Source organism: Myiozetetes cayanensis, unplaced genomic scaffold (genome assembly GCF_022539395.1).
Source record: "Myiozetetes cayanensis isolate MyiCay16 unplaced genomic scaffold, myiCay2020 scf2-11, whole genome shotgun sequence".
Lineage (NCBI taxonomy): Eukaryota > Metazoa > Chordata > Aves > Passeriformes > Tyrannidae > Myiozetetes > Myiozetetes cayanensis.
Genome location: NW_026087411.1, coordinates 56,106,926 through 56,134,535, shown reverse-complemented (window position 1 = coordinate 56,134,535; position 27,610 = coordinate 56,106,926). Strand labels below are relative to the sequence as shown.

At 39.7% G+C, this 27,610-nt stretch overlaps 1 protein-coding gene across 7 annotated transcripts in view; it reads right to left on the bottom strand.

The window, feature by feature from the left end:
- Positions 1 to 14,287, bottom strand: part of REPS1 (RALBP1 associated Eps domain containing 1) — a 61,210-nt gene extending 46,923 nt beyond the window's left edge. For all 7 annotated transcript variants that reach the window (XM_050316845.1, XM_050316851.1, XM_050316846.1 and 4 more), the window contains exon 1: positions 14,022 to 14,287. In XM_050316845.1, coding sequence (XP_050172802.1) covers positions 14,022 to 14,174 — 153 coding nt within the window. In that variant the 5' untranslated portion in view covers positions 14,175 to 14,287. The remainder of the gene's footprint in view (positions 1 to 14,021) is intronic.
- Positions 14,288 to 27,610: the final 13,323 nt, after the last annotated feature.

Below are 27,610 nucleotides of genomic sequence, written 5' to 3'. Positions count from 1 at the left end.
ATTTGGTGACCTAGCATCAACAAACGAATTAACCAGACTCTAATGTCTTATGAAAAGAAGCAATGATGCAGGCATTTTGAGCCTATGGAATCATTAGGCAGTAATTGTTTTGTTCAATTTCAAAGCCACTACTGAACTACAAATTACCTTGTTTGCAGCTAGTGAGTGCCAACAGATTGAAAAAAAAAACTTCAGCTAAAACCCAAATTAATAATTAAGTTACCATGACAGACAAGTATTAGAAAGGAAAAGCAAGCATCAGTTCAAAGTAAATAGATATAAATGTAGAAAATACACCAGACATAAGTATCAAGAAAAGGAAAAAGTTAAGGATTAAAAACAAAAACCCACCACAAAACAAACAAACAAAAACCCAAACAACCCCCACACCACCACCACCAAGGAACCAAAAAAGAAAGAATATTCTGCTGCTGCTGAACAAGTAGGTTGTCAAATCCACCCATCGATAGCTATACTTCAAATACAGGATATATCCCAACCAGAAACATGACTGAAGGTTGAGTAAAATCATTAAATGCAAACATCTTGTGGAGATTCCTCTGCTAACTGTATGCTTGAACATACCCAAACAGCGTACCTATAATCTTCTTGAAGGAGGATTTAAACATTCAACAGGTAATAAGTTATTCTGAAGGGGAGAATAATAATAAAAAATAATCAAGGGATTGCTTCTCTGAGATTTAGGTTTAGGGTTTTCATCTTCTTAGGAAAAGAGGATAAGCAACTCTCTTTAACTCCTCAGTGACTGTAGAGCCATCTTCAAGACAAAATGCTTCACTACTGTTTTAATCTCCTTAGATATGAAGATCCTGAGGTCACACAACTTCAATTAACAAGGCCAACAACTCTGAAACTCCAGAACTGTTGGAAGACATTGATACAAAAAACCCAAAACAAACAAAAAACAACAAAACACAAACAAAAAGCAAACCAGCCAAACAAAAAAACCCCAACCCCCCCCATAAAACAAGAAAAAAACCCGAAACCCAACCACTAAACACTAAACTCACAAAACTAAAAACACACCAAAAAAAAACCCCGTCAGTGCAGTAGCTGGAAATTATGAAATTGCACTCTCAATCATCATACTGCAAAGAAGTAACAGCAGCATCAGCAATATGACGACTTGGTGCAAATCAGACGTTTATAAGAAGCAGTACATAACTCTCAAAGGCACCGTTTCAAGTATGTACCTTCTAAAACTCTAACAGGTTTCCAATAAGAGACCCTTGAACTTGGAAAGGTTTGTGAACTGAAAAAACTTGAAAACCTTTACAAATTTCAGGTGAAGTGGAACAAATCACATCTCTATCAAATGTGGTGAAACGCACTTTGCAGAAATCAGAAAACCTCTCTGGGAAAGTCTTCCAGAATATCACAGTCTCCCTGCCCTAAGGTTCTTCTACAAGGCAAATCAAGCCCATTAACTGCAACAAAATACAACAGTATTTAAACTGAGATGACCTCAATGGTAAAACAATAAATGAAGCAACATGCATGCCACCTACACAGTAAAGATAAAAGTATTTCTTCTGCTTGGAGAGAGTTACTGAAGTACCTACTGTTCCACACCAGAGGATGGTTAAGAGGCAAGACCTGGAGACAACTTCTGTGGGTGGGAAATTACAACACACTTGGTAGGTATGTGCTGACGACAGGGGGTAGTGAACAAACTCAGAAGAGGACCTTCTATATCATCTCACCTGAACAGGACGTTAACGATTTTCATGTTTGTATTGTTTGGTGTAAGACTTTTTTTTTTTTTTTAAAGCTAATAAACATGAAGAATTCCTGCACAGAATCACAGCATAGTTCAGCTTGGAAAGGCCCTCTGGAGATCATTTGCTCTACTCTCCCTCCTCATAGGAGGCTCAGCTACAGCAGGTTGTTTTGTACTATACTGAGTGAGGATTTTAAGTATATCCAAATAGGGAGACTCTACAACCTCTCCAGGCAACCTCTTCCAGTGTTTGATCATCTTTACAGTAAGAAAGCTTTCTATTATGCTTAAATGAAACAATCACTATGAACAATATCATGTAAACTGTGCACCAGAAACACAAAACAAGTTTCCACATTAATTTCACTGTACTTGAGTTAAACCAGATATATGAATATACCTGTCCTTCAATATTTACAATATTATTTTGAGTTTTACTGTACATATTAACAAAAACCTTTAAATTAAAAACAAGCAATACATTTAAAAAAGCTAATTTTTACTTCAGATAAAGAAAAAATGAAATAGAATAACTTGCTTCAGTTTTGTTAGTTAATATAAATGTAACTGATCATGGGTTGATCTTAATTCACAATTCAAAACTAAAAAAATTATCGTATCAACGTTATTTCTGTATGTCATATGCAGCAATTCATTGATGAGAATTTTAAAGCTCTTGGCAAACTTAACCATTAAACTGGTATGACAGGGTGCTTTCCAATTTAAAAGTTTACTGGAATACAATCTCAAATTGGGTACTAGAATGCAGTGTAATGTAATTCAGGGATGTATAACAAGTTGAAAAAATGCTTCCTAATCACTGCTGACCACCACTACACAGCAAAGTACTATGAAAAACTCCTTCACTCATTTTTTCGTAGATTGAATACATTTCTTTCCTCAAAATTCATTACCTTCTAATCTTGTTATTCTGCAACCACTGTTAGATCCATTCCTGTCACTTCATTTATATCAACCCGCCTCACTAATTGCAGACCACAGCGTGACAGTTTTTTAACCACAGTCTCTCACTTATTGTCAACTGGACAAAGCAATATTGATTAGTTTGCTAATGTTAGTTAGAATTTTTAACTTCTCTTCAAAAAAACCTCACTTGACAGCTTCTCAGATGCAACAGTTGTTGACAGCACTGCGCAGCAGGAACACGACAGAGAACTGACAAAGATCCTTCTTTTGATGAGTTATTTTTAAACCAAGTCAAGTCTCTGACCCAGTTCTCTGCATCGCTCCACAAACCTTGGCACATGGCAGGAGCACAGGAAAAAACCCCACAACTGTAGACAGAACAAAAACATGCCACTAAAAGAAACAGTCCAAGTATTACTCTGAATTCTACGTTTCAGCACATGACAAACATTTAAATAGTCTTACACCTATCCAAAGATCATTTGCAAAATGCATCTGTGAAGGATAACTAATAATGCTATATTTGATATTCAGTAAGTGTGAAGCAGGAAATATTCACGTGTTGAACAGCAAGTATAAAATTACCTCTAATATATACATTTATCTTATTAGGTACTTTCAAAGCATCGCAGTAAATAGAGTTAATTAGTTCAAACTGAGAATTCCAAGGCACAGAGTATATTTAGGACATTGATGTACTTTGTTGCATAACAAATAGTAAGGTCTTCCTTTTAAGTCTTACTGATTGTTCTATGAAGACGGATCTCAGTCAATGCCACAAACCTGGCTTCAGAACACAGTCCTTGAAAGAAATAAACCAAATAGTATTGGAGGACTTCCAAGACGACACACGCGCTCTGACAATGAACTATTTAGAGCCTCTTACTGTCTGAGCTTCTCCTAATACTTCTCCGCTCTTGGTTTTCACGCTGCACATATCCACAGTGAAAGCAGACTGCTAAAATACCAGCAGGGAGAACAAGCTACTCATCAGCTTGGACAGTTAATTCTCTGTAGATACTTAGAACTAAACTCCCTGTTCCACAAGTCATTAAATGAAATTTCAAAATTAATCACATCAGAAATAAAAATTAGTTGTTCAAAAAATGATCCAGTATTTTAAGCCTCAAATTATTCTGACTCCTGTACTTTAGGATCTGTTTTACAAGTATGTCCACTCCCTGACTAAGTGTTGGCACATTTGGAGTCATGCTTACACTCTGATAATAGTGTAAACAGAAAAACAGCAAAAAGCACTGGAAATTTAAAACTCTTGATTTATGACAGAAGCACATAAATCCTTAACAAGTTAATATGCTGAACTCCACATGCACAGAAAAAAAAACTCATAGAATTTTCACTACTGTGGTCCTTTTTGAACCAGTTACATTTTAGGTCATTCCTGACCTCAACCTGTTCCAAAAGCGGTCTGTGACACCTCTTGTTCTCTACAGTATGGAAGTTCATGGTGGATTAGCCTCATTTATCAAAGACACTTCCTAATGCAGTAGCTTTGATTTTTCCATTTACAATCAAAGTTTGTGATCTTGCTAACAGCTCCTGCAAAAGCTGTTACAAGCTCTATACATGAGTCTTACCTGCAGAGTCTCTCATGCAGAGCTCCACAGTTCTCCACAGGTCAGCAGTTCCCTTCTTGATTTGGTAGTACATGGTGAACACCACCAATCAATCAATCCACAAAGATAAGCAGATGCACCCCTACATGCAACTACAAAAAAGTTCAAGATAGTGATTTAGAGGGGTAACTTTTCCAAATATTTTGTCATAGGTTGTCCTACTTGACTGTAACTTAAATTATTGCCGAATGGTCTCAAAAAGAGGGCAGAAAAAAGAATTGTATGCCTTTCTGATATGTTCAATAGCACAGGCAGCCAGACTAACACTCACTTAGAAAACAACTACTATCCTCCCAAGTAACAAGCCACACCTAGAAGACCTCAAGGCAGTTGCTCCTTGCTTATATTAAGATTCTCTCTATTGCTGTTTTTCTGGTAGAGTAGGTGTTCATGAGAAAGGCACTTTACAAGCAGAAATGGTAATAAAGCAGCCAGAAGAACTGGAAATAAAAAAAAAAGCTGAAGCAGTTAAGATACATTCTGGGGACTTATAAGAACCATTTCTAATTTCTGATGCATAAAGAGAGGTTAAAATGAGATATTCCACATACCTATCTTCTCCCACTATGTAATTCTTCAATATTGCTTAATCTAAATAGCTTCTCCCTGCTCTGCTCTCAGCTGCACAGTGGTTCCCCGTTCCTGAGCACTACCTGTTGCTCCTCTGTCTGGTCACACAGGATGATTCCTCCACTCAGTCAGCCAACAAAAAGTTACTATGTTAGTTATTTGCTCTTTTATTAAACTGAATCTGTCTACTGTACAACCAACAAACACCTCAGCAGAGCTTCAGAAGTTATTTCCTCACAACCTTTATTTACAGTAGAAAAAGTACAAGTTTTTGTGAACAAGCTGCAATGAATCTCTTTAGTACATATCTCTCACTGGTCAACATCAGACATCTAGTATTCGTTTTTATGGTTGCAGTTTATGTTTCTGACAACAAACTCTGAAGTAGAAATGGCAAACAAGCCCCAGTTGGCACACATGGAATGATACTCTTCATTTGTAATCTTTTGAGGCACTTCATCTTATTTTTGCAATAATTAAAAATTCAGCTGAATACTTACGAAAACCAACCAAGTTTGTCCTTACTTTATATATTGTTTGCTTGAGCTTGTGGTTGCAGTTTATTTAAGTAAATAACTTCTGAAGCTTTGTTGATCTTCAAAATGTAATTTCCTAAAGCGTAAGCAAATGAACAGAACTATTTGCATATAAGTAGCAAGAAACATCTAGCTTCAGCAGGCACTGGAGAGATATTTTACAGATATTCCAACTGTGGATGATCCTGCTATACAGCATTAGGTTGAATATTTTTCCTGTTTTTCCTAATGCTAAATACTGAAGACAGCAGTATTTATACAGACATTTTGATTCTTTTCAGACCATCTTTATAACTGAAGCATTCCAGTGATTGATCCTGTTAATAATTATTTTCTTTCTTTTTCAGTTTTAACATTTTCTCCACACATACTATACCAGAACAAATGTAACACAGAAAAACCTCAGAGAATGAACACAAGCTTCTGGCTTTTTGCTAATGTAAGGTGAAGATTAACACATTCTCTCATCCCAGATTTAGTGGTCGTGTTGTGGCCTGGACAAATAGGACTGTTCCAGCCTTTTCTTGACATTTCCTGAGCACATCCATATAAGTTTACCTGAAGCTACTGTGCCCATTACTTTAAGCTGCTTTCCATCTCAATGGTTTTTTTCCTCTGAGCATCAATCTGAGCAGTGTTAATTTGTTACTTAGCTTTGCACTGCTCTCCTTCTCCCACTATGGCCTACAAGCCTTAACAATGTGTCTATCAAAGTTTAAACAAACTCTGTTAAAGTTCTAAAAACAGTGTGCTGCCTGTTTACAGAGCTACACTTGAGACTCAGCTGTTAACACTAGGTCTTAAATGATTTAAGATGCTTCAATTCAGAAAAAAGCAAGTCACACACACTATTGTAGTGATAATAGACTTTTCTACAAAATTCACGACTACTAGTCTGCAGCAGGAGTATAGTTAGCACCAAGTGCTAAATTTTATACAGCTCAATCCTGGTCACCCTTTTCTGGGATTACTGAAGTTGAAATATCTTTCAAGATCTTCAAAACTGAGCCTACTCATTGCTCTGCTACCATACTTAAGAAGTGTTTTAGATGTCAGAAATCAACCATTCCAGAAATTCAGGTCAGACTGTTATCTTTCCCAAGTCCTTTAACCTATCAAAACACAGTCCCTATACACAGACAGATATGCTTAGGTATAATGTACTTTTTGTATAACAAGTGTAGGGATAGTTTAACTCTTCAGACACTAGCCCCAGGTGGATAAACAAGCAAGTCATGAACATGATTGCCAGCTCAGTACATTAGTTTAGAAAGAATGACAGCGCTGGTTTAAGAATATGGTCTAAAGAAATACTGAAGGAAACAAGCGAGTAATATAATCTTACATTAATCATTATTGGAACTCCACTGAGAAAAATCTGACAGTCAACACATTTCTCCCACACTCACTTCTGACTTCAAACTTATTTAAGCCAAGAGCAGAACTCCAGTTTAAAGTCTAGGAATTCCACATGAGAGACTAACCTAAAGAGCAAATATTTATGACCTGATAGGTGTGAAACTTGTCTGCATGGACTAATATTTTTGACAGCTAGCAAATACAGTTGAAAAGTCATAAAGACTGACAGTAAATTCCTATAATTTCACAGTATCTGCAGTAACATTTATTGAAGATTAGACTAAGATAAAGGTATGTTTGCCATTTTTCACAGTCAGCGAAGTACTTAAAACTTCTAATGCAGAAGAATCATCTTTATGGGAAAAAGACCAGGTTTACAATCAATAATTTTGCATAGCTAACTTGATTCTAAGACAGTTGCATTTGCCAACTATCTATCCAGTCATGTCAGCAAGCGTAATAATCATTCCTGCTGTCATCTGATAGCACATTTAAAAAGAAAAAAAATAAACTGTTTTCCAACAAAGTCTGAGCTGTGATACTTGATGTGATGTGAGTGCTGTGTTGGCATACAGAATTATAAAGGAATTATTTATTATATAAGTGACTGTACAGTATGAATGCTAGTCAATCTCAAAGTCTCACAAACAATTACACCAAGAAATCCACTGAAAATGAATATAAGTCTAATAGAGTTAATCTATACTCCTAAAGTTTTGCCATTAACTTCCTGCCTTTTGTTTCAAAAACAATGACTCTTCTCTGACTAAATGCTGCTGAGATATGAGACTACTCAAACTAATGAAATGTAAAAAGAAATTAATTTGCAGCCCACTATAGTCTCTGTGAGAGCAACAACGCTAAAGTAAACGTTTTTTACCAGAATTCTGCAGAAACTCAAAGCACAGTTCACATCATATATAAGAGCCATTTCTGCCACCAAAAGAAAGTAGACTGCTTATATATCTTATCAATAAACAGAAACAAAGCTAACCTACTGCTCAGCTAAAAACAAAATACTCTATTATAATAATGGCCAGTCTTCGCGAGCGAAGATCCGGGGAAGGTCTTTCCACCTTCCAGCCTGCGCATTGGATTTTTTAGGTGAGACACAGTGTGCGTGGAACTGAGCCCACCCTTTAATCCTAAGGTTCATCTGCCGGGGCCAAGCGAGCTTGGACGGTGGCAGCGAGGTCCTTAGGACGTAGGTGGGTTGCCTTTAAGGGCTAACGAGCTCCACCTGCCCGGGAGTGGCCCTGACCGGGAATCGAACCCGGGTCTCCGCGGTGACAGCGCCGCGCCTTTACCACTAGACCACCAGGGGCTCCAATACTCTATTACAGTGACATTTGAAGGGAAAAAATAGGTAATTAACAAATCGAATATTCTTAACTGCAGATTGAGGCACTGTTTCTATTTACAACAGATTTCTAACAACTACTATTTCCCAAAAGAGGACTAGGATACAACATAATGCATGTACAAAAACCCTTCATATATAAATATTATATATAAATTATGGATGATTATAATCACAAAAGGTTACAGAATCATCAATTTTATGGCACTCAGGCTAACAAAATATGACAGATTAGTAAGAAAATTGCTTTAAGTTCGAAGTTTCTACACTGGAAGAACACCTTGACAATGACCTATTGCGAATATTGCCCCAGAAGAAATCTGAACTAATTTTGTTTTAAAATGTCACATAGAAAAGTTTTAAAATAATAATAAAATCCCAAAATGTATCAGTTGGATTCAATTAAGTGATTTTTTTGTTTTTTAATTTGGGCTTGTTGAAGATGAGTTAAAGGTCCGTATGAGGAGAGGGAAGCTTTTCACACAGCACACATTTTTTTAAAGATCTGAAAATACTACTGCTTTTAAATATACTCCAAATCCATATCACTGAAAGGAAAGCACGGAGTTTGCTATACATAAAGAATTCTAACTTCTTACCCCGTCAGTTCCGAAAGAATAATAAATTCCACAAATTAACTAGAATGAGTTTATCTTCTGCATGTCTCTACCCCACAGGTAATCCTAAGCATGCCCTGGTTCAGCTTCCATTTGAAGTTGGCATTTAGTAGACTCTACTGATTCGACAAAGAGTTAGTCTTTCTGTAGGAAAATTCACTGAAACAATAAAATCATTGTGAACAAGCTTTTATTTCCCTAGATCCCTTTCCCTCTACATCCGTTTTCCAACAAAGAAGCCAACTTTTTAAATCAAGAACCTGCAATTTCATTTTGCCATGTTCTGCCTGTGGATTATAATTGCATTAATAATTGTGATGCCTGTCAGCAGATGAGCTCTGGCGTCTGAGAAAACTACCACTGCATGTTCTGTTCCCCATGCTTGCCAAAAACTACCACCCCAACAACAACACAAGGCAGCATATGCCCGCACTTAAGCTGTTTTCCTGCACAGTGCAAAAACTAAGCTGATGGATGAGGCTCTATGCTCAGTCTGGACTTCTCACCGCAGCAGCTCTGTCACAGGTATGTATGCTTTCTTACAACTTTTGACGAGGAAGGAAACTCTGACAGAGAGTTGAGGTAGACAACCAGAGACAGTAATTTTTTTCCATCAATGACACAAGAACAATCAAAACTAATCTGCCTGTAAAGACTCCATAAAAACAAACAAACAGCTTGAAATTCCCTAACAAGCCAACAATAGGCTTTACACTAGGCTTTTACTGAACTAATGCAAGCATACTGTAATTGAAGAAACTGATCATGATTGTACAATACATCTGTCATTTCAAAGACTTTCTAACAGTAAATCAGAAGTCAGGTAACGCTGTACAACGACAGCACTGTAGATGACCATGTTATTTTCTAGTAATATTGTATTTTAAAGCAAGATGACTTAACTCATTAATTTCAGATGAGTATCGTGCACAACTGTTCTGCTTCGTCTTGCGAAGTTTCTATGATTCATAATCAAGAGTACAAGTCCATAAAACATTTTATGATTAACTCATCTAAGTAAGAATTGTACAAATCTAACAAATGGAACAACTATCATATTCGTGTCATGCACAACAACGAACGAACTTCACAATTCCTTTTACAAGCAACTTCACCACTAGTCCAGAGACACCAAGAGCTGATTTTATTAGCCCACCTACATAAGCATTTTAGGTTCGATGGGGAATGTGCCTTTGAAGCCAATTTCCTGATCACACTTGCTCCTCTGTGCAGCCACTCAAGAATGGGCAACTGCATTTCTTTTGTATGAAGCTAACCAAAAAGATATACTCAAGGAGGGCACATAATGAATCCCAGCTAACATTCAGTGTACAGGACCAGGAACCTTATCAAAGTTTTATCAGTGTACAGGAACTTTACCAAAGGAAAGCTTCTGAAATATGTAAACAGGGCGGATGACAGCTCCTCAGCATAACTGTGTGCCATACTACATGCTAATACAAACACCAATGCACATGCAATTGAGCCATGAGTCGAGGTAAGTGAAAAATAACTCTGACAAAACCTTCTAACTTTTGGTTGAATATACTCTCTGAACCAGCTCACTGTCTGTTGAAAGAAGTCAGAGCCAGCATGACGCTGCTCCAGCTTTCAGTGGTTTAAGCTACCACGAAACCCATGCTAGGTCACAACTGAAATACCCGACTCCTCTAGAAAAAGTAAAGTTCTCCACTTCCCCCTCTGTCAGCAGTTTTCCTGCCTCCTTTCTTGTGCCAGCACTGTGATTCATTCAACTCCACTGTTACCTGACACAGAGTTATTATCAAGAAAAAGTTGTGATTAATTTTCTGCCTGCATAGCCCCTGATGCCAGCATACAACAGCACTGGACAGGCACTAATGTCTTTGCAAGGAGAAGCAGGAACACATGGCCGGGGGAAGACTGAACCACCTCCTTCAGTGGCAACTCACCATTAGACTGGGTCAGCTGCAGTGTGAAACCACACCCTGAGAGCGATCTGAAGACTCATATAACTATGGCAGAAGTAGCTGGACTTGTTATCCCAACACACGTACTTTTATTCACTGTTTTATGCAAGTCTTCTACCTTAGTGCTCATTTCAGGGATGTGCATAAACAGGAAGAAATATGGGTTAAGAGAGGCTGGTGTTCTCACACTGGTGTGGTATTTTTGTTCTGGGAATAAGGCTGTCCTTTTGTATATGTGTATTAAGTGGACATATAGCTTTTGTTTTCCAGGATGCCACAGCTTTGTATACAACAATCATAACTGTTTTAGTCTTCTACATGGTCATTTATTCCTATTTAATAGGCAGCTGACAGTGTCCCTTAGAGGCAGAAATGAAAATTATTAGGAACAATGAGCCACACATAGTAACTCCTTCTGCTGCAAGACAGATCTCTCACATAGACATAACTCTTTGCAACAAAGGCTGCATGTATATCCAGCCCTTAGACAACAGATTTTCAAGCAAAACAAGTTACGAGCCTAAAAATGCAACCGTCACACGTTTTCATTTCCAACAGAATCAGTTCTGAACTATTCAAAGGTATCTATAAACCTGGACTACCAAAGAGGAAAATCTTTGAGGTAGTTCTTCGTGACTACTTGGTCCCCTTGAGTTTGAAGAGCAACAATTTTATACTTTGTTTTGCACACCTACAAAGGTACTTAGCATTCATGTGACTAGTACTGCACTTGCATTCCAGGATTATGTAAGTATTGGGTAACTGAATCAAGTTCCTTTCCCCACAAGCATCAAGTGCTTCAAATGAACAGGTAAGAACACAGCCACCATGTGGTCAAAAGAAAATTCCATCTCCTTCACAGAGTTTCTTTATTTCTTAAGCTATATTAGCTTGAGGTTTAAGTTACAAAGTCTCAGTTTCCAAAGTATTAAATTCGACTTCCCTTCGAACAACCCCAATCCAACAGAGTCATGCCTGTGTTAACCTGAAGTAGAGTTGTACTTTAAAAAGAACATAAAATAACTAGACAACTAAATTATTTTCAAAATACAAGGTACTTTACAGGTGACCAACAGTCACTGCACAAGATATTTATAATGGGTCAAACTGCTAAGGACATTTTGACTTTCTTTTTATTATCTACAGTCTCATTCCTCAGGCAATCTAATATCTTGTTTGCCATTTTAACTGCAAGGTTTTCCTTGAGATTACTACAGTGATAAGCCAGGTCTGCTTCTTGAGTTAATTTATTTAGGACCCATGGAATGACGGCTGAGTAGTCTCTCTTCCCCAGATGCAATCTACTTTGCAGGAAAATATCTGACCTTCTCTGCAAAAGATAAGGATATAATCTGTATCCACTTATATTCAAAATTCCTAGTCTTTCCAAGTTCTTGCACTAAATTCCTGCATAAAACAATCTCTAGCACTAGCTGACTTTATTTATACACTGATCCAGACAAGTTTTATGTAAAAGAGATTTTAAATACAGTAAACATTTAAACATTCACTTTCCTAGGATGATTTTTCTGAATTTGGTTGGCCACACTCAAAAGCAGCAGTGGGTGGCCCTTGAGAAATCTCACTCATAATACTGAGCAGGCAGACTCTCTTAAGTCCAGTCTAGCAAGTCATCAAATAAGAGATTACTAGTTTTACCAGTAAGAACCACTTCTTATTCAGCCCTCTTCCACTTCATTGTGTCTCAGACTCGTTTCAGCAAAACAAGTTGCCCTTGGGAGGCCCAAAATACAACAGTAACCCTAATCAGTAAGCGTTCTCCTGGTACTAAATTACAGAATGTTGAAGTTTCTGCACTCTGCTTCTGGCAACAGTAAGTTTAATACTTCTGTTAAAAGGGCTGCTTATCTCACCAGGCTGAGGATGAAACCACATGAAAGGCAGTACAGCTTTCTAAATACAGCATTACCCACAGCAGCTCAAAAGACTATACGTGAACTTTAAAGTACTGAACAGCGACAGAGGGAGCTGCAGAAGCAGCAAATTATTACCAGTAGCTGTTCATAACAATGGTTCACTGGGAATGCGTTCCTCAAATAATTACACATGGACATCAAAGCAAGACTTTCCCTTTCCTGTGCTGGTAGATCTGCAACACTGCTACACCTTCTGGATGTTACCTGGTCAAGGAAGTAAGTGCTAAAACCACGCACACACAGATTACAAGTATGGGCCCGTGTCAGTCTTAACACTGAATTTTTCGTTGTTAGAAATGCTTTGATGGTAAGTTAATTCCTGCCGGCAAGTGATGTCCACAAAACACTGCACGGCTTAGGTGAAGTGGATCAGCATCAGTAGCTCCCACTGATACAAACCCAGATTTCCTTCTGTGTTGCTCTTCACCAGCAGATTGTGGGCTGAATCTCACCCATCTCCCCAAAATGCTTCGGGATTCCCATTCTTTGAATGGCCTCTGCCGGCACGGAACAAACAAGACAGAGATTCCTGCCAGCTGTTGGACGCTGCCAGCAGCCACCAGCCCCTTCCGAGCCCCCGCAGGTACAAGGAGGGAGAGAGCAGCAACACGCTGCTCAGTGTAGCACTTGCTGCGCCCACGCCCCCCCGCCGGAGGGACTCAGGTGGCCGGCTCCAGGCCAGACAATAGCTCCCTACTCTGTGCAGGGAGCTCTCCTGCTGTCTAGGTTTCGGCTCTTCAGTACAAGAAAGACAAGGAGCTGCTGGAGAGGGTCCAGTGGAGTGCCACAAAAATGATTAGGTGTCTGGAGCATCTCTCGTATGAGGAGAGACTGAGAGAGCTGGGCCCGTTCGGTCCAGAGAAGAGAAGACCGACAGGGGATCTAATCAATGCACATAAATATCTCAGACGCAGGTGCCACGAGGATGGTGCCAGACTCTTCAAAAGTGCCCAGTGACAGGACAGGGAGCAGGGAGCAGTGGCCAGAAACTAAAACACAAGAAGTTCCACCCCAATATGAGGAAGAACTTCTTCACGTAGAGGGTGGCAGAGCACTGGAAGAGGCTGCCCAGGGAGGTCACGGAATCTCCTCTCTGGAGACATTCAAAACCCACCTGGACGCGTTCCTGTGCCACCTGCTCTTAGGTGACCCTGCCCTGCCAGCGGGGTTGGACTGGATGATCCCCAGAGGTCCCTTCCAACTCCAAGGATTCTGTGATTCCCGAGTTGCCCGCCGGGTCCCGCCCCGGCCCGAAGGCTGCGGGGCGAGCAGGGGGCGCGGGCCGGGCCGGGGCCGCCTCGGCACGGCACAGCACGGCACGGCACGGCGGGGCGGGGCGGTGCCCGGGCCCGCCGCCCCCGCCGGGGGCCCCGAGGCGGCGGCCGTACCTGCATGACCACGTCGCTGGGCAGCTGCGCGGCGCGGAAGAGCTCCAGGACGCGCCCGTTGGACGCCACCTTCTTGGTGCTCTCGGTGTCGCAGTAGGAGAAGAGCTCGCAGTAGTAACGCTGCTCCGCCTCGCTCAGCGTCAGCCCCTCCATCTTCCAGCGCCGCGGACCATCCGCGCCCCGGGCGGGGAGCGGGGGTGGGGGGGGACACACACGGGACACACGCGCCGCCGGCGGCCGCGCGCGGGCGGCTGCTCGCACCTTCCCCCGCCACCCGCCCACGCGGCCGCGCGCCTGCGCGCCCTCCGCCGCGCCTGCGCACAGCGAGGGGCGGGGAGCGCCCAGCCCAGCCGCGGGCAGCCCGCCCCCTCCGCGCCGGCGGCGGCGGCGGCGGAAGCGCCGCGCGCGGGGGCGGGGCGAGCGCGCGGAGGGCCGGCGGCGCTGACCCGCCCTCCGCGCCGCCGGCGGCATCGGCGCTGCCCGCGGTGACGGCGGGGGGATCGCCCCGCCCCGCGGCCCGGCCCGTGCGCGGCAGCGCCCCCTGCGGTGCGGCGGGGGGCGGCGGGTCCGCCCGTCCGCTCTCGGCCCTCGCTGCGCGGCAACCCCGCGTTCCCCGGGGCGGCGGCGGCGGCGGCGTCTCGCTCCTGGCTCGGCCGGCGCTGCACGGGCCCGCAGCCGCTCAGCGCATCCGGGGATGCTCGGCTGCCCCGCCGCAGTGGCCTTCCGGGTCCCGCGCGGCTCAGGGGGCCGTGGGAGAGGCTGAGGCGGTGCCAGGCGGCTTCACAGAATCACAGAATTAATAAGGTTGGAAAAATCATCGAGTCCAACCCATGACCGAACACCACTGTGTCAAGTAGAGCACAGCACTAAGTGCCGTGTATAGGCTTTACTTAAATAGCTCCAGGGACAGTGACTCCATCACCTCCCTGGGCAGCCCATTCCAATATTTAATCACGCTTTCAGTGAAAAAACTCCTCCTGATGTGCGACCTAAACAGCTGTTCCTCCTGATGTGCAACCTCTGTCACAGCTTGAGACTATGTCCTCTCATCCTGTCACTAGTTGCCTGGGAGAAGAGCCCGAGCCCCACCTGGCTACAACCTCCTTTCAGGTAGTTGTAGGGAGTGATGAGGTCACCCCTGAGCCTTCTCTTCTCCAGGTTAAACAACCCCAAATCCCTCAGCCAAGTCCCTCAGACCTGTGCTCCAGACCCTTCACCAGCCCTTTGCCCTTCTCTGGACTCACTCCAGCACCTCAGTGGCCTTCCTGAATTGAGGGGCCCAGAACTGGACACAGGGCTCAAGGTTTCAAGTACATCACCAGTGCCGAGTATAGAGGAAAAATCACTTCCATGGGCTCAGGGCACATGGGATCATCACCAGTGCAGGTTCTGCTGATAGCTGGTGAAGAATTGCCGATTCTGACACGTAGGCCCAGCTATAAGTGGTTGCCTTCCTCTGCATGCTTCCTCCGTCCACCATTGCGTGCAGCAACAAGCAAGAAGCGGCCTGGATAATAACTCTGTACATCAGCCTTGCAGGGAAGAATAGACAAGAGCTCGCTTATCTCCACAGCCAGAGCTCTTGCTCTATGTGTCTCTCTTGGATATGTTTTCACAGTTTCTCTTTGTTTCTCCATTTAGTATCCTAGAATGGTTTGGTGTGGAAGGGACCTTAAAGATCAACTAGTTCCACTAGTTCCCATGTCCTCCTGCCATGGGCAGGGGCACCTTCCACTAGACCAGATTGCTCAAAGTCCCATCCAGCCTGGCCTTGAACACTTCCAGGGATGGGGCATCCACAATTTTTCTGGGCAATCTGTTCCGGTGCCTTACCACTCTCACAGTAAAAAATTTCTTCTTTAATATAAACTTGCCCTCTTTCAGTTTGAAGCCATTTCCCCTTGTACTGTCACTACATGCCCTTGTAAATAGACTCTCTCCATCTTTCTTGTAGGCACCTTTCAGGTACAGGAAGGTCACAGTCAGGTCACCCCGGTAGATTTATGCTTTTGCGGTGGTACAGTAACAAAGTTCCCTCCAAACTGTGGCTTCTAGAGAGAATCGAACAAAAGCTGTGGTCTCCTGCTTGACCCTTTTGAGTACCTGATCTGATTTAAATCCTGATGAGTTGGCAGTTCACTACTTCATACTTAGATACATCCTCTCATTTTGAATTTATGGTTCTTCCCTTTTTCCACTTCACTTTCCTTCACATCTCTTCCAATTTTTCCCTTTCCAGATTGGTGTTGCTGACTGCTCTACTTCCCTTAAGCACCTTATCCTTTATGCCTCATAAAGGAGTTATATTTGGAACTTAAAACAGGTATTCATCTTCCTTGCTTTTGAAATACACAATATATATGCTTTTGCTGCTAACCAAAGTTTCTGAAAATCACCTGTATGTTAGCATGTAGTTAAAATAACAAAAGGATCTTCCCAGAAATGTACCATTATCAAGCCTTGCAACCCAAAGTTATACTAATGATGAAACCACACATACCAAAGAAACAACTTTTTTATATTATATCTAATTATTATGATTTTATAGACTTATATAGGACAATTCAGCATTGTAGGTCACTTACTTGGAGTTATTGTCACATCAGGATTTCTGCAAGTAAACTGATTGTAACCTTTTCTCCACAGCTAAATTGCATATTGCAACTCTATTAGTTATTCAGAGCCATTTATAGAAGAGGTTTTTTAATCACTTATCAGTAGGTGATTGGGTTCCAAGTGCCTCTGCTTCTTACAGTGATTAGGGGAATATGCCAGGCTTTTCTCTGTGCTGTAGCATCACTCTGAAGTTGTTCAGGTAGATATTTTGGAAATCAGATTGTTGGGTCATATTTCCAACTCCTGTGCCATAAACTTACCTACTTGCTTTGTGCTAGTTCAAAGACTGAGCAGAAATAATAAAAATGACATGACGTGTAGCAAATTAATTTCTAACTCCCAAGATCTGCATGTGATCTTTGCCTCAGAGAGTCTTTGCCTCAGAGAGTCCCAGTACAATGTGTCTGTGTTTGGCTGTGGGACCTCCCTTCTCCGCTTCAATCAGCCCCTTGGAAACCTCCAGGCCAGGGAGGAATCTGCTCATCAGAACTTTACTGGTGCCCATCAGGCCAGACTTAGCATCTACTGAGATGAAAATTTTAAATCTTTTCAGTGGCTTCTCAGTGACAATTCATTTTGTTTGGCTGGAGAATGTGCTGTTTGCTATAAAATGAACTAAGGAAAATAGTATTCCTGCATGTTTGTAAGTAACTTCTCTGTATTTGCACTTTCCAGTGCAACTACCCTAAACAGTGAAACCACATTTTGATTTTTAGTTGTTTTTGTTTGGAAAGATCTGCATCACAGCATTTCCCAACGCTCATATTAGATACACAAAGAAGAAGGTTTATGGCAAAACACCCACCAAAGTATAACATCAGTGATACACTTTTGATATAGTAGTTTCAGCATTCAGTACATGAAACACTTGATTCAACTGCTTTGATTTATGTTTTAAACAGAACGAGAAGAGGAACTTTATTTTTTAATTTTTAGGCATTGTACCTTTTATTCTCTCTTTTTAATATAGCTTCTTAGAATTCAGAGGTCTGAATACCCAAGAGTTAAGCTACTCTCCATATGGTGCCTAATTTTACTGTGTTTTATTTTCAGTGAAAAAACTGTTAGATGACATGTATTGATATCAAAGCAATCATCCTTTTAAGAGATTACAGTCAGAAAAAATCACCATCATCATAGGAAGGCCAAGTCTAATGACCCAGGGGGAAGGGAGTACAAGGTTATTTTGCTGCCCACAATGCAGAATCAGAGCTAAATTACAGAACAATGAAACATTATTTTTAGAAAAGGAATACTTTCACAATTTGATATGTGACCAAAAATATGTATGTTCATTGCTAATTAAAAAAAAATTTTATTCATTTAAGGGAAGTACCAGTTACAACTCGTTTCAGTATCTTTTATCAGCTATGAACTTACAATTGGTTTCTGAAAACTAGTTGTTACATATGTTGAGACATTTCTAAAAATAAACATAGTCCATAAAGAGGTGCAGGGTCTAGTTTTCATCAGGTGATATGGGTGTGCCATGTCTAGGGTCTACCTGTTTTCAATGTTCTAATTACAGTTAGTAGATCTCATATACTATATTATTTGCACTAAAGTAAGTTATATGCTCAGATTATTACATTTTTTTAATTAAAACACCTCCAAATAATTTTCAACCTTCTAAAGTATGTATTCAGGTCCACTTCCCATCTTGCATCTGGTTCTCCAAGTTTAGAAAAATGGCCCTGAGGTTATTTGTCATTGCCTTTCTAAATTCTTCCACATACATAATGTTGTGGAGCAGGTTTTACAATCTCTGTCAACATACTCCTTTACTTACAGCTCATCAGGAGTTCTGGGAACTTGTTCTATCCTGATTCTTCGGTGTAAAGACAAGTAGATTAAGGCTAGAAATGAATGGGAGATATTTTAAAAAATCTGCTGTCTCAGACTTTAAAACTGGCTTATTGTTATTGCCTGATTTTTTTTTCAAAAAAGAAGATACCTTTGGAGGTAAGGCACTTTATTCCAGATAGAAGATTTTGAGAATGACGCTAACACTTAAAAATGAAAGAAGTCCCTGTTCTGCTTTTTTAAAAGCATCTATATTTTCTTTGTACAGAAGCAACATTTTAGTGCAAGTGTAGCCACTTTAGAGATGTTTGTACCCCGACTTTTGTAAATTTCTGCATGTATGTTCTGTGTTACAGTTTACAAGCTTTTTCCAACCTTGCATTTTTTTCAATTTTGAAAAACATCAGTTTCATGATATGGTCAGGTTTCACCTGCAGCTGTTTTTACCTTCTTCAAAGTGGCATCCATATTTCAAAGAACTTACCAGTTCTACCAGTCCTGCTGGGATTGTTTCTCCATCAAAAGTGCATCGTACATTTAAGGCTATGAAATTTTCCATGGTGGACGAAAAAATCCTGTCCACACAGAGCCATGGAGCAGACAGTAACAACGATGGCGGTGTTGTTCTTCTCCTTCTGTACCAGGAGAGCGCCTTTGCAAGGAACGTTCATCAAGTAAAAGGTGGATCTAAAGTAATGTGATTACTCATCAAAATAAAGTCATTCTGGTCCCTCCTGCACCTCTGTGCAGGCACATCCTGAAATGGAAAATAATAATTTCTTCGTCAGCAGCCTCTCTGGTGTGTTGTGTCACCACTGAAATGTGTATGGGATCCTGGCTGAAGACATCTACTGTCTGTAAATTTCCTCAGTGCAGATTGAATAATATCTTTTTTTATATCATTTGCTATTGCACCAGATTTCTCCAGTTTCTCCTTTAAACATTTAATTTGTATGTATCTATCATGGTCCTTGTAAAAGTTGCCCATATTTAAAAAATTGAGCCCTTTTCTCTTTCATCCAAATACATCAGTTGATTGAAAGAAGTAAGCAGTCAAATGAAAGCCTCTAAAGTAAACGTTTTTTGGTTAAAGCAATGAAAATGAAAGATACTGGGAAGGGGCAACCTTTACTCCTTTATGATTTTGGCAGATTTCTATATGAGATTTCATCTCTGCATCTCAAAAGGTTGGGGCCACTTACCCTCATCCCAGCAGAACTATATGTATTTGGTACTTTCCAGAGAGGATTTCCTTTACAGGATGTATTGAAGGCAGAGTAACTTTTCATATTTACCTCAGCACCTCAAAAGCATGAGCAGCTGGTCAAATACCACCTCTCTTTAGATTTTAAAACTATCCTTGTTTCTTCCAAAGGAAAGGATGTCTTTTCCTTGCATGATACTATCAAATAAGTCTCTTATAAAAATTAAAATTCCTTTTAGAGCCTTACAACATTCAACTGTAAATCCCTCTAGTCTTGCTGTTATATTTATTTACAGATTATTCATGACAATGTCTACATTGTCTTTTATAAATATATTCTCTATAATTTTGTAGAGTCAGGAGTGGTAAGATAATTTAACTTTTGTTTGTACTTTTTGACACTAACACACATAATTATTAATGAAATTATTTTTATATTGATAACAACTTCCTTGAAGTGTTATAAGGGTATATTCAAATTACTTTTTCTTAATTATTTGGGTTACATTTGTAGTCCTTCAATATCTTTCTTTTGAAGCCCTAAAATTTTCACTACTGAAGTCCCAGCTAGTCTGAAAAGAGTTTTAACCTTCTTCACTACCTTTATTTACTCATCTCCCATCTCCCTGTATTCTTAAGTAGTTCTTATTGTTCTCATACTTTTTACTACTTCCTCTTGCTCTCTGAATGTGGAAGTGCACTGTAACTTGTTGATGGAATAGGATGTTATCTCTTCCTGATGGGATTATTCCTCATTATTTCTTTATGATTATTCCTCAGAATAATGGTCTGAATAATGGTCTGAATAATGGTCTCCATCTGTAAGGGTTGTTAATGGCTACTTCAGGAAACTTCTGGCACATTACTGAATTTGTCAGAAATTGGTTACAAGATGGAAGGAATGCTGAAAGCAAAATTTCATATCTCTCCCATATTGCATACATACTAAACCTTCCCTTCTCTTCCTGTTTCCAGCTTTTAGCTGTATATATAAATGCATTTGGCCTTTTCTACTTCACTTATATTTTAGTTTACATCTTACTAATTTTTACCTAAAGATTTTTCAGTTATAATCAGTTACACAAGGTTTTTAATTTTCCCCTTTAACCTTTCTTTCTACATATTTTTTTCCTCACAGCCAGCAATAAAATCCTCCACAATATCGATAATCATGGGGTTTGTACTCCAGCTTGCCTTTTCCTTGTGCTTTGGTACCTTCTTGATTCTGGATTCCTGTGTTTGTTATCTCACGGTGTGATTTTCCCTCCTGGTCAACATTTTACTCAGCCTGTTTTTTTAGTTGTTTTCCATCGATATCAGTTTCCCAAGGATTTTAGTCTCTGCCTTTTTTGTCCATGGTGATATGAGCTGTTCTTGGTATGTTAAATAAAATATAAAACTCTGTCTGTGTCTTATATTTGTTTAAGATAGCAATAATCTAGTTTATTTCTTTTTCTTAAAGACCTCTAGATCAAAAACACCCCCATGTGCTTTCAAATATGTTTCATCTGTTAAAAACAACACTATTGTGACATTTCTCTGATGTTTCAGTCAGGTATGGGAGGGAGATTAAGATGCTGTATGCTCCATCTGTGGTGGCTGCAGGAAGGAATCTGATAATTAAAGGTCGTCCTCTCTCTCTATATATATAGCTTTGCTTTAATATATTTTCCAGACTCTTATATCTTCACACTTTCTAATATTTATGTTATTTTCTTTTCTGTCCCCTCTATTATGTTTTTCTCTCTTTTTTAATTTCTGAACCTCTTGACTTATTTTGAAGATCTATTTCCAATTACATCTCTATCCACATTTGTTTTGTGAGATTAGCAAGGGAAGCCAGGATCTGAGCACGATGACAAGACAGGCAGTGGTCATCTTTGCTGACAAAGGTCCCATCCTGCTGCTCCCAGCCAGAGCAGCAAGCAGGGCTGGGTTGTTTGGACCAGCAGCCCATGGCCAGGGACATGCAGGGCAACAATGCAGTGGGGCTGCAGCTCTGGCCAGGCCCTGCAGCAGAATGGGAGATGAAGGCAGATCCCATGGGACAAGGCTGACTTTGCTGTGGCTGCCCCTCCGGCAGCCTCTTCACAACTGACCCTGACCCCCACAGCCAAATCCCCACTTTAGCTCATTGACCTCACCTCCATGTCCCCAGCTTACATATATTGCTATAAAAGCTAGAATAATTCCATCACACTGAGGAGCATAACTTTGCATTTACATTAGTATACTTGGGAGGAGAAATTGATTTAGAAATATGGTAGCATTTTCATTTTACTACCATTTCGATTCACAGACTCTGTTTTTTGATTTTGACAGTAAGATTTATACAACATACACAGAACTGAAACTTCTTCTGTTTGCATTAAGAGACTCAAGATGCCAGAGAAGAAAGATGTAGTTTTCCTGTTAGTGTATAAATAATTTCTGAAGAAAAGCTCTTACCATCAGAACTTCCTGCTAAACTTGACTCGGTTAGTAAGTGCTAATGACAGTCCTGTAATGTAAAATCAATAAATGCTATTTGAACTGAACCCATGATTTGAACAGAGTGGAAATATACTTAATTAACACACATTCAAGTGTTCTAAAGAAATGTAATGTCTTTATTTTTGTAACATCATGTTCTGTTCCAGTCATTTTAGAGGGACTGATTTTGGTAGAATTGGGGCTAAGCCTACACAGTGCTACAGCTTTCTGAATTTAAGTGGAATCATTGCCAAGTACTTTATTTCTCCCTGCTTCTTTAGGAAAAAAAGTTCAGATCTTACAGTTCTTTAAATTAATCCTAAAATGAGCGTGTTAGAGACTGGCAGGATGGAATGAGTATATGTGCATAAATAAAGAGAGATGATTGCATCTTTTGCTATCTGCACATTTTTTCATGGAACTGTCAACTTTTGTGTGCTTTCCACCAAAGTCATTTGCCAGCATTTGAGTCTTTGATGGAGGAGAGAGAATGCTCTTGAGTGCATGAAGCATATATCTCTCTTATACGGGAATATGAAATAAAAGGTGAAGAAAAAGCAGAACTTTGCATCATTATTCTTCCCATGTGCCTTTTCTTTCAGGCTAAGAGCAGTATAGCTCTCTTATAGAAAATAATTAGAAAGCGATTAGAATGTACAGCCACCCCTCTGACTGCAAGGCTGTGTCCCGAATTGGTGTCTTTTCTGTACTAGCCAATAGATCAAAAAACACTTGTGTTAAAAGGCAATGCTGATTTTTTGCAGGAATCCAAGCACTGCTGTTACCTGGCTAAGGTGGCAGCCTAGATCTCTTAGCCTGAACTGGAGACAGAAAGTAGCAGGCTATCTCATCCTCATCCTCTCCTGACCCATGGAGTGATGTACTAGTAGGTTTCTTCATGGGAAATATCCAGGTAGTGCTTCTTTTTATAGGTGTCTTACAGATGGCTGAGAGACAGTGAGGGAAAGCCTCAGGCATGATCCCTGCAATTCCTTTATGGAGGATGTCATATTGTTGGAAGAAATAACACCAGACAGTAAAACAGGGCTTGCCGGGAGCACAGAGTGGGCTCATGCTTGCTTCCCCAGATCTCCAGTTACAGCTCATTGCTGAGTGAGAACAGAAATTTCTTGTCCCACTTCCCAGTTCATTCTAATGAGAATTGTTGGAGCCCTGGCAAAACGCCTGGGACTAGGATAGCCAAGAGTGCACAAATGTATTTCGTGATGTTGGACTTGATGATCTCAGAGGTCTTTTCCAACCTAAATGATTCTATGATTCTATAACTCCAACCTTTCTCTTATTTATATTTGATCATCGTACTCTAGCCACTCCATTGACTGAAGACTTAGGAAAAATAGCTGAGGAAAAAGGAATCCAAAAATAGTTTACTGAGATTTTTGGGAAGATTTATTGTGTAGTTTGATCTTATTATCTTGGAAGAGAGAGAACAGTTTTTATTAAGAGCTACCCCATTCTATTTAAAAGGAAAAAAAGCAGCTACCTTTGACATACAACCATTTTATCAATAAAGGCTTTTCTGATATCACCTGTGTACTGCAAGAACCATATATACATATATATATATATATAATTAGATAACCAAACACATTAAACAGTGATGATGCACTCGAAGTGGCAACCATGGTTTTTTGAACGAGGCATAGTGAAAAGGGAGGCAGGAAACTGCAAGAACAATAGGTCTGGTCTCATTTTCCTATTCTCTTTATACAGAGATTATGAAGGAAGTGAAATGGCCCTGTTTCCTCACATCTGACCTGTGAGAAAAATAGCCTGTGCAGTCAGTTTTTAGCTTGGGAACACATACAAGCTCTATTTCCCAGTAGTGAAATAAAGGATGTGTATACTCTTAGAAAGTTAGTAAACGAAAAAATGCCTGCATTTCTTCTGGTGTGAGATACTAGTCTTTCCAACTTCTGTTTTCCTCTGTGATGGAAACATTTTGATCCACAGTAAAAATTAACTGATGTACCAAGTCTTTATTGATGACTATTTGCTTTTATGGGAAGCTATTAATACTGAGCCTTTGTATTAGTTAACACTGTTAACTAATTATTACTTAACACTGATGCATTTTGCTTGGTCTATGATACAACTGATCGTTTCAAGAAAAAAATAAAACTACCCCTCCAACTTCTGTTTCCTGTTAGCACTGTAATTACAGATATTTCTGGATTTTAGAGCAGAAATAGATATACAAATGCTCGAATCATCAGCCCCCTCATTCATTCCCATCATTTCTGGCAAATTTGCAGGCCATCAGAAGCCTACTTTCATGTCATCTAATATTATATTATATTGAAAATGGAGATTAACTGTTTAAAATGGAGTAATATGCTGGTTCCTAATAATGGGAGGAAGTTGAAGCTGGTTTAAACTTGCTTAAGGAAGAGTTGGATTCAGAGGAAGTACATTGGAAACTTTCTGTAACTGTTCACAAAGAAAACGCTTGCCTGCGTGCAAGAGAGCTTTTGTGCTTCCTTCAGTAAACATAAAGGAAGTGGGATTCATTTATGCTATTTATGTGACACAGAACAAATAACATTTCAAAATGTGATATCACAATGTCTTCAGAAGCAAATATTACTTATATATATGTAACACAATTACATAGGATAACTATGAACCAAACAAGAAGATGGTTATATCATTTTTTCTTAACTATGTTTTTAAATCTAAGCTTCTCCAATAGGTCAGAGATATTTGGACATAATTTCCATGAGGAAAAATAAAAAAGGGTAAGACTTATCCCAGAAGCTTGCGGTTCACAATTACAATTAACTTTGCAGATGAAAAATTCACAACACTTTGGTGTGAGATGAAGAAGAAAATGGGCACATCATTTGTAATCAAACCATATGGTGTGTTTAAAAGTGTAAATTGATTTGATGTTCTCATAATACTTCCCTGGTGGATGTTTGTTAACTCTTTGAAATCAACGTACAGTTTTACCTACTACATTGTGACAGAAATTTCTCCTATGCTATTAGGTTAATAGGTCAGACCCACACACAGTGCTCTGTAGGAAGCCACGGTGGGAAACTCATCCTTGTTCCCTGTTGCAGTTTCAAACATCGTGAAATCAAATTATTTAGGATCAAATGACTCGTGGCTGCAGTGCCAGTGAAATTAATAAAGCTTGATGGCATGCAAATTTCAATCTCATTTGGATTTCAGTGCTGGCATTGTATCATGAAACCAGAAAAGAATTCCTAAAAGACAGTTTTTATATAACTCTTACGCTAAAAAATACACTTCCCCATATGCAGGCACCAATAAAATGCTTCTGTATGTGACTTCAAAATATGGTATAAATTCAGTGTAATTGCAAATATTATCAGTTTCATATGATCCAACATGCACCTTAAGCACAGTTTTTCAGCTAAGAACCTGGCATGTAGCCAAAAAAAATTACAAGTTTATCCCCAAAAATGCTTATGAACAGCAACCTTGCAGTAAGTGATTATTAACGTTTATTAATTTAGTGACAAAGAAAGATTTCTTACTTCTTTTTAGCCAGCTGTAAACTTCTGTGAACCATGCTTGCATTCTGACAAATGTGAATCCACAGTTCCATTTCAGTAAGATTTCCTTCAGGGAAAGATTTGATGTACTTGTGCCATGAGTCATTACAAATGCCTGAGCTCTAGGAAGGAAATTTATAAGAAAGCAATAAATAAAGATATTACACCTAGAGCTGCATTTGATGTGAATAGTAATTCTCTATTAATGTAACTGTCATCTCTGCTACCATTATTTGACATCTTTTATGCAAAGCCTCTATTTTGGTTTTCTGAAATAGTCCCCAAAATACCAGTATGAGTATGTATATGTGAAGAGGGAAAGGGAGAAGGGGAGGTGATTTTTTTTTCATTACACATGCCAAACAAGAGGACAGAGGAATTGGATTAGTCAGCTGCTACCATGCTGTCTGGATCAGGAGATGTACTCTGTTTCCTTGTGACATGAGATTTTTTGATACCAGGAATTTGAGAAAATAATCAGTCTTCATGTTGCTCTCTCTCAGATATTCAGCTATTATAGCAAAGAACAGTATGTAACACATTAAATACAATCAGCTATTTATATATTTCTTTGTCTCTTTGTAAACTATCTCCAAACAATTTTTGATACTCTGCTCCATCAAGACTGCACATCCTCTTTAGTTCACATCCTCTTGTGCAGAAAAGCATCAACAAAGCCAAAATAACACCCTTACTAATTCTGACTTTGTGCTTATTTAAGGACACTTTGAGTTCAATCTTACATATGACATCACAGTGTCTTCAGAAGCAAATATATTTATATATATGCAACACAATTACATATAAGTGTAACACAATTCATGTTTTCTATTCCACTGTAGCAAAGATTTACATGCTAAATTTAGGAAGAAGCAGCATTACATTGTTTGAGGCACCTAGTGAAAAACAAGAAGGGTGTGATGCACTGCGGCCATTCCTGAAATAAGTCCCCTCTCCTGGACAGACACCAGTGAGTAACAGAAAAAGTGAGTAATTCCACTTACCTCAATGGAAGTGCTCATTCAAGTGCCAAGACTGTCAGCAGCCACTGTGTTTGTATTTATAGTCTCTCTTGTTCTGGGGCTGGTCTGGTGTGTTTGCTTTTACATTAAAAGAAATGTTTATGTTTTGTTAGGTTACTTTTTCAACTCACTAAGAGAGTAAAAAGTAGAAACTGGTGGGGTTTTTTCTGTTTTCTGTTTTGGTTTGGACTTTTTTGGTCATTATGGGAAAAGTAAAGCTAATGAACCCATACAATTAATAATTTAAAATGTGGCTCTACAGGCAAATTCACGGAAGGTTTTTCAGAGCATCGCTATGTTTTTCATTTTGGTAAAATTATTTTCTCCCTTGAAACAATTGCTGACTTAAGACAGAGAGAGCAGGCGAGTAAGACAATGATCGGACCAAAAATTATGAAGATGCTTTGGATATGGAGTTCATAAGAGAGTGCTATTTTCCTGGTTGATTGGTTTGTCTTAAAAATACAGTTGTTCTGACCATCTCTAATATCCACACTCTCTAAATATTGCTTATTCCCCTCAGATTTCTGTAATAGCATTGACTTGTAGTGGGTTTTAATTTCTCATTGCAACCAAGGATCCTGTCATGTCCTAGAAAAAAGATACTTTACTTTCTCTGCAGTGTTACGAAATCCACAGGAATAAGGAATGTAGTAGATCCTCTACCACTTGAAATCTTTAAATCATATGAAGACATATTTTTTTAAGACCTGCTTTAGCCTGGGCTGAAGTGGCTTTATAACTTCATGTTGAGTCATAACCCTGCAGTGGGTTGAGTAATACAGCACACCCATGATGAGAAGTGACTCAAAGCAGGTTGATGACATACATACATGATGGGACTGGGCTAAGACAAGACACTTATGCACACTCCTGTTTGAATCAAAGCCCCACAGTTTCCTTCTAGCTTTGGAAACAGTAAGGAGA